The sequence below is a fragment of the Lissotriton vulgaris genome, unplaced genomic scaffold, assembly GCF_964263255.1.
Source record: "Lissotriton vulgaris unplaced genomic scaffold, aLisVul1.2 SCAFFOLD_2648, whole genome shotgun sequence".
Lineage (NCBI taxonomy): Eukaryota > Metazoa > Chordata > Amphibia > Caudata > Salamandridae > Lissotriton > Lissotriton vulgaris.
In genome coordinates, this window is record NW_028245837.1 from 225,714 (window position 1) to 240,582 (window position 14,869).

At 45.1% G+C, this 14,869-nt stretch overlaps 1 protein-coding gene across 1 annotated transcript; it reads left to right on the forward strand.

Moving 5' to 3' along the window:
* The first annotated feature begins 3,553 nt into the window (after nt 1-3,553).
* LOC147666272 (olfactory receptor 5T17-like) lies at nt 3,554-14,181 on the forward strand. The gene is made up of 2 exons (XM_086949167.1): nt 3,554-4,459; nt 14,140-14,181. The coding sequence occupies exons 1-2, from the start codon at nt 3,554-3,556 to the stop codon at nt 14,179-14,181; spliced, it is 948 nt and encodes a 315-aa protein (XP_086805293.1).
* The last annotated feature ends 688 nt before the right edge of the window (nt 14,182-14,869 follow it).

Below are 14,869 nucleotides of genomic sequence, written 5' to 3' on the forward strand. Positions count from 1 at the left end.
AAATCTGGCTCTGTCCCTCTCGCTTGGAAAAAAGGTGTGGTTAAACCTCTTATGAAAAAGGCAAACAAACCCCCCTCTGATTTAACTAACCTTCGTCCCATCACCCTGCTACCTGCACTGGGCAAAATTACAGAACAGTTAGTCCATAAAGAGCTCAAGTCCTTCCTTGATGCCCACAACCTACTTCACCCCCAGCAATCCGGTTTCCGGTCTAGACATTCTACCGAGACCGCCCTGATCGAGCTGACCGATACCATTAAAACCCTCCAAGATCAGAGGAAGAAGGCCATTCTGATCCTTCTTGACCTCACGGCGGCATTCGATACTATTTCCCACTCCATACTGCTCAACAGACTTATGGACATCGGCGTCACCAACTCGGCCCTTGCCTGGATCAGTTCCTTCCTCAGTGACAGGTCTCAAACCGTCTCACTGGGCCCTTTCCAATCAAAAGAGAAAAAGATCTCCTGTGGAGTTCCCCAGGGCTCCATTCTTAGTCCCCTCCTATTCAATATATATCTCATCCCCCTGCTCTCACTTATAGAATCGTTCGGCATAATCGTCACGTCTTATGCTGCCGATACTCAGCTTGTCATCCCTCTCGACGACAATTCCAACTCGGCCGAACTTAACCTCAAGCGCTGCCTCACAGCGGTCTTTCAATGGATGGACACCAACCATCTCTGCTGCAACTCGAATAAAACCGAGATCCTGCCCATTGGAAAGAATGCTTCCTTCTGTCCCGCTCTGTGGTGGCCTGATAACTCTGCTGCCCCACCTCAGACAGTTTCATCGGCCAGAAACCTCGGAGTTATCTTCGATTCCGATCTCTCTTTCGATTCCCACGTCACAACTGTAGCAGGTAAATGCTTCGGCATTATAAAATCCATGCGAAAGTTCTTTGACTTCCTCCCGCTCGATTCCAGAAAGACCATTGCAGTAGCCCTCATTCTCTCTCGAGTGGACTACTGTAATGGCCTTTTGGCAGGGACCAAAAAGTCCACCCGACTGAAACTGCAAAGTGTCCTGCACACTGCCGCGCGTCTTGTCTTAAAACTTCCACGCAAATCTTCTTTTTCCACTGCCCTCAGATCCCTACATTGGCTCCCCTTGTACAAGAGAATACTCTTTAAAATTCTCGTCGTAGCCTTCCGAGCCTTCCACAAATCCGGCCCAGTCTACCTGTCGAGACGCTTCCCTCACTACACCCCGGGTCGCACTCTCAGATCCTCTCAAGAAAACCTCATGACCCCCCCTAAATTCAACCTGAAGTCCAAAGGCGGAAAAACACTCAGCACCCTGGCTATTAGAGCCTGGAACAGTATGCCAAGGCATCTTAGACTTCAGACGCATGAGAAACCATTTAGGAAGCACCTCAAAACGTGGATTTTCAATCTCTCTGATGACTGGACTAAAGCAGCCATTTAACCCTCCACCTCCCTTCCAGTGATCTGGTCCCAGGTTTTACAGCGCCAAGATGCTCCCTTCGGAGCGAACGTTTGCGCTCTATAAATACCTAAGGAAAGGAAAGGAAAGGAAAGTATTCCTTCTTCAGATTCAGCTTTCTCCTTGGCAGAGGTTCCTTCTTGATTCCAGGATGATCTAATTTTCTGTTGTCAGGGGTCCTGTACTTATACCCCTTAAAGTCTTTGTTCTCTTTGTGCATGTGGGCCCTGAGCCTGGTCTGAACCAGTTCTGGGTGTTTCTTGAGTACTTTGTTTTCCTGGCTTCTCCTTTCCTTTCAGAGTGAGGGGCAGGGTCGTCAGCCGCCCAGCAGGAGGTGGAGCCAGCATTGTGGCAGGCAGGCACAGCCCTATTCAGATCCAGGTGCTAACTCCTCTCACCACTCAGGTTGCAAATGCAGTCATTCAGCCTAGGGCTGACTCAGCCAGCCTCCCGGGGAATCCCCAGCCCCTGTCACTCTCAAACCAGACAGTCAATACACAAACAAGCCAAGGCACACAGAAGGGTCAGACTTTCTAAAAGTGCTGTTCTCAAACACAGGATTTAAAAACAACCTTTCCTAAAAGAGGTGTTATTAAATTCTGAGTTCAGGGATACTAGACTCTTATGTTCTATCTTGTTACTATGCGAAGAAATACTGGTAGCCACTGCATCCCCCAGGTTAACCTATGGAGCAAGATAGCCTTACAATAGTGAAAAACGAAAATGACTGCCTTTCACTACCAGAGCATGTCACCTGCACAAGTACATGCTCTACCTTTCACATACACTGCACCCTGCCCAGGGGGGAACCTTGGGCCTTCCATAGGGGTGATTAATGTGCACAAATAGGGAAGGGTTAGGCCTGATCAGTAGGGACACTGACCAGGAAGACACGCCAGTTCCTAGACTGCACACAGGCACTGCAGTGGCAGGCCCGAGACACCATTTTAGAGCTACTCATGTGGGTGGTATAATCAGTGCTGCAGGCCCACTATTAGCATTTATCATCACCAGCCCTGGCACACCCCGTGCACTTTACTAGGGACTTTGTGTTGATACAAATATGCCAATCGTGTCTATCCAATCTTGATAACAATTTACATAGGGAGCACTTACACTCTGGCACTGATCAGCAGTGGCAGAGTGTCCAAAGCATCTAAACCAGCAAAACGAAATCCAACAGAGCATCAAAAATACAGGAGGTAGAGATAAAAAGATAGGGGGCAACCACGCCAAAGATGCCAGGTCTAACACTAAATATCCCTCCTTTATAAATAGGGCTTGATTTAGAGATGTATGTTCAAGCGACATCAGTTAATGTCACTAACACACACTCTCATCCACATCATCCTTCTTGGATGATAGAAGTCTACCTTCCCAAGAGCAGAGATATTCCAAGCTCTATTTTTGGTAATGGCGCCACTCTTTTCCGTGATATCTACTCAGTGAAAAATTGCCCTGTTAACCGTAGTGGCCCGTCATTGAACTGCAATGAAATGCCCCAGACATGCTGGTAGAAGTCTCCCAAGATATATTAGACACTCCTAATCTAGCAACTCCTAGAAATACACCACGTGGCATATTTCCAGTCTCAAGAGTGATGACCACGGTTCTATAATGCTGGATGGTGGGATTGCTGCAATAGAAAGTTTTTCCTTTAACCTCTTTGCGTCTTGCCGTTGAGAATCACTACACGGTTTGGGGTGGTGGACCACTGAAAAGATGTGAATCTTCAGGTGTAATGGATCTTCATCAGCCAGTGTGGCAGAGATTCTTTACCACACCCAGGGTGGTGCTGTCTGATCACAAGCCTTAAACATGGGGTGTTTATCCATAAAGAAAACCAGAACTAAATGACAAAAAAGGAGATTTGCTGAGACTAAATAATCAAGTTATTCACAATATAAGCACAAACAGGTTTCAAGACATAGGAAGAGTGTTTGTACCCAGTCAAGATGACCTTCTACGTCAGTTCTGCAATACCCTGTCTTACTACTCCCATTTCTGCATATCTTGTCCGTAATATGCTCACTGGAGATGCAATAGAGAAGAGTTTGCCTTATTTTATTATATATTTCTTACTCTGCAGGTTGCATCTTTAATAGAGATGAAGGGAGCAAACACCTCTCTGACGGAATTCATCCTCCTTGGACTCACAGAAGATGCAAAACTTCAGATCCCTCTGTTTGTCTTCTTCTTCTATGTCTATCTCATCACCATGCTGGGAAATTTGAGTATTATCATTCTGATCAGGATCTCTCCATCTCTTCACACACCCATGTATTTTCTGCTCACCAACCTGTCTTTCATAGATCTCTGCTATTCCTCCATCATAACCCCTAATATGCTAGCCAACATTCTGTCAAAGGAAAAAACGATTCCATTTCTAGCATGTGCAACACAGATGTTTTTGTTTGTAGGCGTGGGTAGTACAGAGGTTTTTCTCTTAGCAGTGATGGCCTATGACAGGTACGTGGCCATAAGTAAACCATTGCTTTACGCCACCATTATGACCAAGTCAACTTGCTTGTGCCTTATGGTGGGAGCCTATTGTGTAGCATTTCTTCACGCCCTGTTACATACTATTTGTACCTTCAGGTTGTCATTCTGTAAGTCAAATGAGATCACCCACTTCTACTGCGATGAACCACCACTACTAAAGTTATCCTGCTCTGACACCTCACTTAACGTGATCATGATGGTTTTTGTGGCTGGAGGTCTTATCCTTGGATCTCTTATCTTCATTTTAGTATCTTATGCCTACATTGTCAACACCATCCTCAATATAGCTTCCTCAGAAGAGAGGTGGAGGGCCTTCTCTACTTGTTCATCTCATTTGGCGTGTGTGGTCCTTTTATTTGGAACTCTTGTCTTCATGTACCTCAGACCCAGCTCAAAGTATGCCATGGAGCAGGACCGCGTGGCTTCAGTGTTCTACACAATGGTGATCCCCATGCTAAACCCATTAATCTACAGCTTGAGAAACAAGGAAGTCAAAGCTGCAGTAAGGAAGGTGATGTGCAGAAGGAATTCTAAAAACACATTCCGCTAGAAACAGGTGCTGGCTTCCCAGAAGAGTTTCAAAGGCTTTAGTTAATGTGAAGGAATACATGTTTTGGAGTGGATGCATAAGGAGCTATATTTACGTGCATCTATTATATCATTTTTGAAAATATTTTGCGCATACTTCAAGATATTCATAGACAACTTTTTGTATATCCTAGATCTCTCTATTTAATTTCTTTGTAACTGCAGTTGTGATATTGCAAACATCCCCAGGTTTCAATTTGTCGGCTGGACATTCCAAAATACAATAATCGAATGCTGACAGGTATTGGTCCAAATGTAAATGCAATATGACATTATCTTTTCTCGTCTTTGGCATGCTGGCCCTAAATTGCCACTTATTTGAAGTGCGTACGAGTTTCGACATTCTGCAATGTTGTGACACATCCCGCTCAGGGCGAATCAGCGTAATATAGGATATGATGGTTATCTTGGACCAAACCGCCTTTCAACATGTAAATGTTGACATGACCTGTGAGCGCAAACTGTAAACAAGGAACACGTCATGGTGACTGACGTCATAGGCGCACTGTTTATTACCTTGCTATATCTTCAGCCTTGATTTACTGATAAAGTTCACATAGAACATTCACAGAGTCAAACCTTGACATAATATGTCAACTAATAAGATGTTCTGTATTTTTTCCATCACCCCCATGCCAGATCTTTTTCTGCCTCCAATCTCATTGTTTCGGCACTGTAAACCACCTTTCAGTTGTCTCTTTTCGGCATCTGAGCTGTGCATTACTTGAATATGCTGTGCGCATTTCTTTTAAAATTACAGATTGATTAGTGTTTTTGCAAACCCTTTGTGCATTGAAATGTAAATATTTACATTTATTCTGCAAACGATAAATGACTGAATATAGTTGCATATATACTTCAGCATTGTGACGTAAACGGATTCATGAGGACACATGTTTACCAGAACATGGAGCCTGATTTAGAGTTTGACGGAAGGGATATGTTAGAACTGGCTATTTCTGGTAGGCTAAGGCTGACGCCAAAGCCAGGCAGAAACCACCATTCTAGTCAGGGCAAGGAAGTCACACGCCAAGATAACCTCTGCTCACCCCCTTGGTAGCTTGGCACAAGCAGTAAGGCTAAACTCGGAGGCAATGTGTAAAGCATTTGCGCCAGCGCACAACAGCAACAACATACTAGGCACACCACAGAAGGGACTCCACACAAGGTTATTATAAAAATAACTTTTGTATTGTAAAAACACATCAGATAAAATCACACATATACATTGTGCCAACTGGCACGGGCAATATTCACAGGGATTATGTACACAAGACAGGGCCACATGGGCGCCTGTCAAAATCAGATATAGAACTCCTAGATAAAATGTAGAATATCAAATCACTTCTAGAATAAAGAATAAATGTAACATAAAATAATAATCAAAGATAACCACCAGTAACCACTGGTAACAGGAACCAGGACCTTAGTAGGACCACCTGTACTAAGAAAGAAGAACCACCTAAGTATCACACAGCATTAGGGGTCTAAGAAAGGATACATTACCCATGATGTAATAAACCTACATTCAGAGGAGTAGAAAAGACAACCACCTAAGCATAACCACATTTAGGGGCATAAACCAGAACACCTTACCCATGATGCATGAACACATTCAGAGGAGAAACACATGATGACTAAACATTCAGAGGTGTTAAGAATAGAGCACATGATGCAATAAAATCACATTCAGGGGTGCAGCGCAAGAAGACACATGATGACTAAACATTCAGAGGTGCAGCGCATGGAAAGGAAGACACATAATGCATAAACATTCAGAGGTGCCATAACATAAGTCAATAGCGCAAAAACACACAGTAGGCAATTACTATTTAAAAGCATAGAAATCACATTGCGCCTACACTACATAAGCCACTACCTGTGGCAGTCCCTAGGCCAACTGGCCTTGTTGGGGCAAGGATGCCCTGTGTCCAATGTCAGGGCGCGCTGCCATGCAGCGCCAGTCCAAAGTACAAAAAGCCTAAACGTGGCAGGTGCCCACAAAGTGCTGGGCACCTGGGCATCGCAATAAAATAAACTGCGACAGGGTCCTCACTGACCCTTGGGCGCAAACTGCGCCATGCTGGAGCCACACAGGCTCTTCAAATCACGTAGGGCACCTCGAGCCTCTCTGGGCCCGTAAAACAAATCTGCCCCCTTAGAGCCTCCATGGCTCTGAACACAACGATAGGGGCAAAGAGCCTCTCGGGGCTCTACACGCGTTGGGGCGACCCGCTGCCAACCGGGGCCGCCCTTGAAGCTCTCATGGCCCCCCCACGAACAAGGGGCACGAGCTCGCGCTGCTGGAGGGGCGGACACCGACAACGTGTCCCGGCGCCCCTCCTCTCTTCTGTCCCACTCACGGTGGAGTCCCCTACGGGGGACTCTAACTTCTTAAAAATGCCCCCAGGTGCTGGAGCGGCCCGCTGCCAAGTGGGGCCACTCTTCGCAGTCACTGTGCCTTCAGCAGGCACCAACAGTGGCCCACGCGGAGCCCCCCAGCCCTTCAACTCACCGGGCTCTCCTGGGCGGGGCTCCTCCGGGCGGCGGCTTCTTCTTCTGTGCAGCGCGGGGCTCCTCTTCCATCACGGAGTCCCGCCTGCAAGCTCAGCTGCTCTCGGCCTTCGCGTCGGGGCTCTCCTCTTCTCCGGTCTCCCTCTCAATCACGGGAGACCGGCAACATCATCCAGGTCACCAGCAGGGCTCTCCCCAAGACACGGGAGTCCTGCTTACACCGGCGCCGCCATGCTCCTTCGTCGCCTCACTTCCGCCCCATGGCAGGCCCCGCCTTCGTCACGGCCGGGCCTGCCTGACTTCCGGTTTCGAGGGCCGCCAATGGCAGCGCGGCCCTCAGTGGGGAGGCGGGTGCAGCGCCTCGGATCGCCGGGCCGGCGGCGGTGATTCCACGAAGGTAATGCCGGGTGGGCTCCGGCTTCAAAATAGAAACGGACAAATAAGCGGCAAGTCCGCGGAAGCCCTGTTAAGCGCTATAATCCAAATACAGCGCGTTCCAAGCGCTACAGCCATATGAAGCGCTCATAAGCGCTAGGGACAACATCCAGCGCTCCCCCAGCGCTACAAGGACCAAGAAGGGTTTAAAAATAAAGCGCTCCCAGGCGCACTCAGCAGCAAAGTCCTCCAGGCACTTCCAGGCTAGCATAAGCCTTGGCAAAAGCAAGCCAAAAGTCCTTCAGCAGTCCAGGACCTTAGCAGTCCTAGGAGGGGGAGCAGCATAGCCCCCAGCACACAAGAGTCCTCCAGGAAGTGCAGCAGGCAGGGGACAGGCAGGAAGAGTCCCCCAGCAGTCCTCCAGGCATCCAGGGGCTGGGCAGCGCCCGCCCCTGGTAGATTCAAGTCAGAAACAAGAACAATTTGGAAGGGGATACAACCCCTTCTTATACAGTGCAAAACCTTTGAAGTCCTTTGAAGTCCTTTGAAGTCCTTTGAAGCAAGCAGTGTGAGAACCAGCTGGACTGGTTTAGAGGGAAGTCCCCTTCAGTATCAGGGACAGAGGTGTCAGTCGCCCAGCGGGAGGTGGAGCCAGCTTTGTAGTTACACAGGAACAGCCCTTCACTATCAGGTGCCATCTCCTCCAACTTCCCTGGCAGCAGATGCTGCCTTTCATCCATGGGCTGACTTCAGACAACCTCCTGGGCTCTCCAGCCCCTGTCATCCTCAAACCAGACAGTCAATCCACAAGCAGGCCCATGCACTCTGGGCCAGGCTCACCAGCCAATCACACGCTAGCAACAACCTACACAAATATGCCAACTTCCAAAAGTAGTACTTCTAGACTAGACACAGTCATGCTGCATACATCATTTTGCAGCATTCACTCTCACGAGTTGATACATACCAAACTCGCCCCTGCACTCCCCACACATCAGGAACTACCATGGGCATACATATTCCCCATTCATTCCTATGGGAGGGCAGGTCACTCGCCATTCATTCACAGAGAGCTCAAGCACTTTACACTGTACCACAGTGAAAAAGTGCGCAGAGGCCTAAAATCACCAACACCAGGTTCCATAAATAGGCTAGGAAAACGCAAAAAGTCTAGGGGTGAACCTGCCTAATGGGCCGGGTCCAACAGGATACTACTTCACTAACGTGACGGATGTCCCGTCCATCCTTTTACAAGTGCCATGGATATATAAAGCTCTTGTAATATGGTGGGCGGGAGCAGGAATCTGCTGAGTTTGAGAAAACAACTTAAGACTCGCCTTTCATATAATGATTTGCACATTAGTTGAATCTGTTTCTTAGTTGGTTCCTTCTATCAGCGCCGGGAGGCCCATTTTTTTTATAGCTGTTGCACTCCACAAGACTCGTCCACATAACAACATAACGGAATATCCTTCATGTTTCTGACGGAGAATCCCATCCACCAAACTCTAAATGATGCCTGGAGTGTTCTTTTCATCAGTCAATAGCACCAGGGGTGGCTGATCCGCTCTGGCGGAGGGGCGTTGCCTCATTGCTTTTAAGCAGGGAGAAACATAAGATAAAAACAACTTAGAGGTATTGTCATTTTATGTTTTGTGTCCTTCTGGTTTACCCACTCCTGACAACCAGTTGTGCGCTCTTTCCCCTGCTCCATGCAGGCTCCACCCCAGCCTGCATGGAGAACATCCTCACCCCTCTAGCCCCTGGCTGAGCGCCATGCCATGACGCTCAGACCAATCACAATGGAGCATTGCAGTGTTGTGATTGGTCCGGGGAGGGGGCCTGGCTGCTAGCTTCCTGGTCATGTCCGAGACAGCAGGAGAGGAGCAGAGAAGACACGGGATACGGCTCGAGGTAAGACTTTAAAAAAAAAAAAATCCTGATCCCCCCTGAGCGATCCGCCTATGACTCCCCTCGCGGCCACACCCCACCCACCCGCAAGCTATGCCGGCCACGACTCAACAGCACTAGAGTCAGTTTCACCCTGTTGGCAAGCCATTTGCTATCTAAATCAATTGGAGAAAAAAAATCAATACATTTGCTCAAGAGTCCTGCCTATCAAAGCCCTACATATGCCATGCTGTGTTGAAAGACATCGAGGCCCATTGCAAATAATTTTAACTATTGAGTCTGAATTACAAGTTGGCATTGACTGTATGCACTAATAATAAACTGACTAGGGGGCCTTGTTTGTGTCTCAAATGTGATGCAAATTGGTTCGAAATATCTTTTTATTTACTTTCCAGGCTAAACCTGTTTAGAATTGGAAATAACTTGGAAGTAACACAAAGCCGGGCATAGCGCTGCTTTGCATTACTTAGCGCTAACAGAGGCATTACATGGATAGTGCAACATCGTTCCCAAACAACCTCCTAAGGTCTCTTATGTTAAACCCTAATTGCATAAAAAAGTAGTCAGGGTTTAGCCTCAGAAAATAGTGCACGCTTCAACCAGGCGATATGAAGGCGAAATCTTTTTTTTTCTTCTTTATTTTCTGACTTAGCAAGTATGCTTCACTGTACAGCAGATATAAACAGTGGGAAAATGTTTAAAATTAGTCCATCATAGTATTTTAAACTGGAAGGTTATTCTTCCAGTACAAAACCTATGCGTGACTCATGGAGAGACCCTTGCACTGTGGCGCAAAGGTGTGTTGTGGCACACAGGAGCACATTTCTCTGCCGGTGCAAGGGAGAGGGGAAGAGAGTGCTGTATTTCTCTAAATATGGCACTCTCCCTCTCTCTCCTTCTCACGCAGTGCAGTATTTGCAGCTGCTGCACTATGTCATGTGTGTCTCAAAACTGAAATTATAAATGTATTTTATGTCTAATGGGTTTTGCTGATTGACTCCCAGCCATGGTAACATTTCTCAATAATGTGTTTTAATTTTAAAACATTAACAGCATGTTGCAGTTAGGAGGAAAGTATTGTAGTGTGGAGTGTATTAGGTGCTCTGGTTCGATACATATATTTAACCCTACATTCTCAGCAAAAGTGACATTCTCCTTTTAACTGCCTCTAGATCATTGGTATTCATAAACGTTTTTCCAGAGGCCACAAGTATTGTCTGTGGTAAGACCAAAAGTCAAATTGATGCAGGCAGGGAGAAATTGATAACAGCAGGGTGGGGTGTGGTTAGGGGCGTGTAAGTTGGGCATAAGGGGAATGAAGCATGTACGTTGTGTGGGCTGTGATTTATGGAGTTATTTTGCGGGTTTAATTCCACACTGTCATCTAAATTAATCACCTAGGAGCATACTATGACGAATAGCATTAAAATTGTTGCCACTTTAGCGGCAAGAAATTGCTGCTAAAGCGGCGGTGATGGGCTTAATAATATGCCCTTGTGAACTCCCATAGAAGCCCAAGTTCTGGTGTGAACCTGGGATTCTGTGGGAAAACATGTTGACCACTCACACCGGGTCACTGGGGTTCTATTATAAACCACCAAGTGATCTCACTGTTTTTAATGTGAACAACTGGCCCTTTAATAAAGTTGTCGGGGTCCAGCTGTGATCTTTTACCACATCATTCATTCATCACTGATCACTTATATCACTTCACACTTTTATAATACCTGCTCCACTGCAATCGCAGGCGTCGTAGCACACAGAGGGAATACTCGGTTCCTGCTGTGGTGAACCCCATGATGAAGCATGTCACCACTAGGGTGAGTGAGGGTTCGTTTAGGAAATAGTTTTTTCTTCTTCTCCCAATTCTTTGACCGCACATATAATTTAGTTTATTCACTGTGTGTTTCTTTATTTAGGTACAATGTCACTCAGGAATCCACAGCAATAGGCGCTTTTTTGTTGTTGTAAATTGTGATTTAGGGGTTGGAGAGTAGCCTGTTATACCCTTCCTGTCTATTTGTTTATACATTCTATGGGAATTCACAAGTGCATATTATCAAGCCCATCATTGCCACATTATCGGCAGTTTCCTGCCACCAAAGTGGCGATAATTTGAAACCCGTTCTCGATAATATGCCCCCTAGTTTCTGGGAAAGTCACAGATTTTACGATATTGTATTATGCTGCATACAAAGGTAGCACTTAGTTATTACTTTGTAATTAAATAGAGCCTTTTGCTAATCAGTTTTTATCTTTAAACATTAGGAGTGTTTACAAACAGGCTTCGTTAAGGTAGAGGGTACAATAAAAGTTCTTGACAACAACCCCCAAGAAGATGTGCAGTTCACTGAGGTGGACGGACAAAAACGCCATGTTGGAAAGTGGACTATGTGTAGTAATAAGTAGTGACTTGCCACTAAAAATAAGGCCACTAACCCAATAAAAGGTTCAGTTAGAGTCTCAATAATTTAATCTGTTACTCAACCCTTGGTAGTTGGCAACAAGCAGACTGGCTTAACTTAGGAGACACTTGTATAAATCTTTTTAAAACACCAATACATTGAATAAGTAAGACACAAAACACAATAAAAATCCAACAATTTATAAAAATAGGTTATATTGTGTGAATAAATAGACACCAAAACAACAAAAATGCAATGTAGGGAACCAGAGATATGAATTGGTAATGAATAAACACTTTCTAGTGCTTAAAAACTCAAAGCACCACCATGGGACATCTGGTTACGCATGACCGGGACAATGTCAAAGTTTGAGGCTGACTGTAATGGAGCCCTGGTTGGATGCACTAAGCATTCAACATTGAACAACGGTAACCCTCCATAAAGCCGCATTCTGGTGGATGTTGTCGGCTTGGTTTTCTGTTAGGATTCCGTAAAAACCAGGGGCCTCATTTATGAGGCTGTGCGTCACTTTTACGCCGCCGGTGGGTCACTTTTTGTGACTCACCAGTGGCGTAAAAAATGCGCCTTGTTGCGCCATATTTACAAAGTGACGCATCTCGGTAGATGCATCACTTTGTATACCCCTGCGCCACATTATACCTGCGCCAGGTATAATGTATGCAGGTGGGCGTATTGACGCAAGGAAGGGTCATAGAAGTGACACAGTGAAATCTATGAGATTTCACTGCGTCACTTTTAGGACGCCGTTGCGTCAAAATCTTGCGCCTGCCTCACAGCAGGTGTAAGACTGACGCAAGCCCGTTCACATGGGGCTGGCCCCATGTAGAAGGACGCATTGCTGGAGTTGCGTCACTTTTGTGACACCCTCCAGCAATGCGTCACTTTTGCGCTTACAGATACGTCAGAAATACTGACATATCTGTAACTCCTTGCAACATGATGCGTCATACATTAAATATGACGCATCAGGAATGTCGCAAGGAGTGCGCACTGAGAAGTGTTGCATCGCTACGTTTACGCAGCGATGCGTCATTCCATAAACGAGGCCCCTGGAATGTTTTTTGGAGCATATTTTTCTGCTGCTTTTCTTGAACAGACTGGAATAACATAAATCAATCTGAACACTGGTGGTATGTGATAAAAAAGGAGGATAGTAATCCAACAATTATTTGAATTTACCTGTGAGAGAGAGAACACCCAGTCTCATAATCCACTCACTAAAATGGGTGTAGTGGGAAAGTTATGGACGTTGAAACAAGAAATCCTCAAATGGGGTGTTAATACTCCTGTTTCACCAAATTGTATGCTGTAAGACATGTTCTTCATATGCCTTTTTCTTCCTAATGTTCATTATGTGATAGAGGACATACAGCCACCAAAGGCTTGTGCCAAGCTCAAGCCAGGCTCTTGACTCTGGCTCAGTGCAAGGTTCTATTGAACTCTCAAGCTCAAAATCAGCTTAGACTTCATGTGACTTCTGTCTGCCACCCACACTCTATCCTCATGTGCGAAGAAATAAAAACAAAACATTATCTTTTGATATGAAACAAGGGAAAGAAATAGCTAACCGTCTTGGGTCTGAAGTGCACCATGGGAAACCAGAAAACCAGGAATAAACTGTGTGAGCCTAGGCAAATATTTGACTCAACGTTGCAATCCTTTTTCTTCATTGTCACATACACAACCACCTTGAAATACCTGAGTTCAGGATGTGTGCTGAACAAAACATTCTTGTATTTGGTATGATAGACTTTAATGCAGCCCATATTAAACAACAAACTTGTCTACATAGTTTCAAGTTTCAAGTTTGTTTATTTATGTTAACGGAACTCAATTGAGGTCCACATAATAATTCAATAAAAAACAACAAGATTTCTTATAGGAGTAAAAACGGGAATTTACATAATATTAAATTATCAATATAGTGGTAAGAAACATTTAAAGAAATGAAACAATTTAAAACAAAACATTTCGTTTGGAGGTTTAAACATCGCTTCAATAAAATCAAAAGCAGTAAAAATACCCAATTGAAGGCACATAGGTCTTAACCATTTGCGTCTAAATGCCATATGGACCGGACAAACAAAAATAACATGGTACATATCCTGGGAATTAGAATTACAAAAATCACAGATATCTGAAACACCATACCATTTGGACAAAAGACAGTTCAGCGGAAGTAAGTTATACCTTAACAAAAGGGTAAATCGCCTAACTCCATGAGGGAGATTCCAGCATATATATGGCTGGGGTTTTTTTATTTCACAAAATTTACCAGTAGGGAACATTCCGCTCTTAGCTTTACTTGTCCCACTGTCTACTCTAAAACTCAACTCCCAAGAGGCAGACTTTAAGGATAACTTTAATTGGGCAGCAGATAATGAAAAAAGGCCTTGTTCATCTAGCTGTAATAGTGTAACAGCCTGTCGGAAATTCCTTACAATTGAGGAATAAGCATTAAAGGAACCCAACAGCTCATTTTTTATTAGGTACCTCAGTGTGCCAGGCATTCCTCCAGCAATATTGAAAACCCAACGCACCACACTCGCAGCTGCCTGAGCCCAAGAGCTACGCAGGCCGAATTCTCGTCTTAGCGAAGACGTAGAATTTGCAGTATTTACAGAAGCTAGGTTACGTAATATTTTTCCTTCAGTAGAATCCAAAAAATTCCAACATGCCATATCTACTATTTCTAATCCGTAGATTAGCGATGCGGGGATTTTAGTTCGGAAAACCTCGAGTAGTATGGAAAAATGCCTTCTACCTGTCGCTTTGTAAAGAGAGATAAGACTCTTCCCTTGAGCTAGAGCTTTCCTGCTATTGTTCTCAGTGTGGGTTTTTTCACTTAAATTGCTCATGACAATCTTCCCAAGAAAGGGATAGGATTTGACTACTTCTAGTCTTTCACCCCCAATGGACCAATAATAATTTTCATATTTGGATTTTCTCCTTCCCCAGAAGCACATTATTTTGCTTTTTAAAATATTTATCTTTAAGAAATGAGCCTCAGCGTAGGAGAACAGAGCTTGTAAACGGCCATTCAGACCTTTTGGGGTGAGGTCCAAAATTAAAATATCATCTGCGTACATTAGGTACGCTATTGGAGA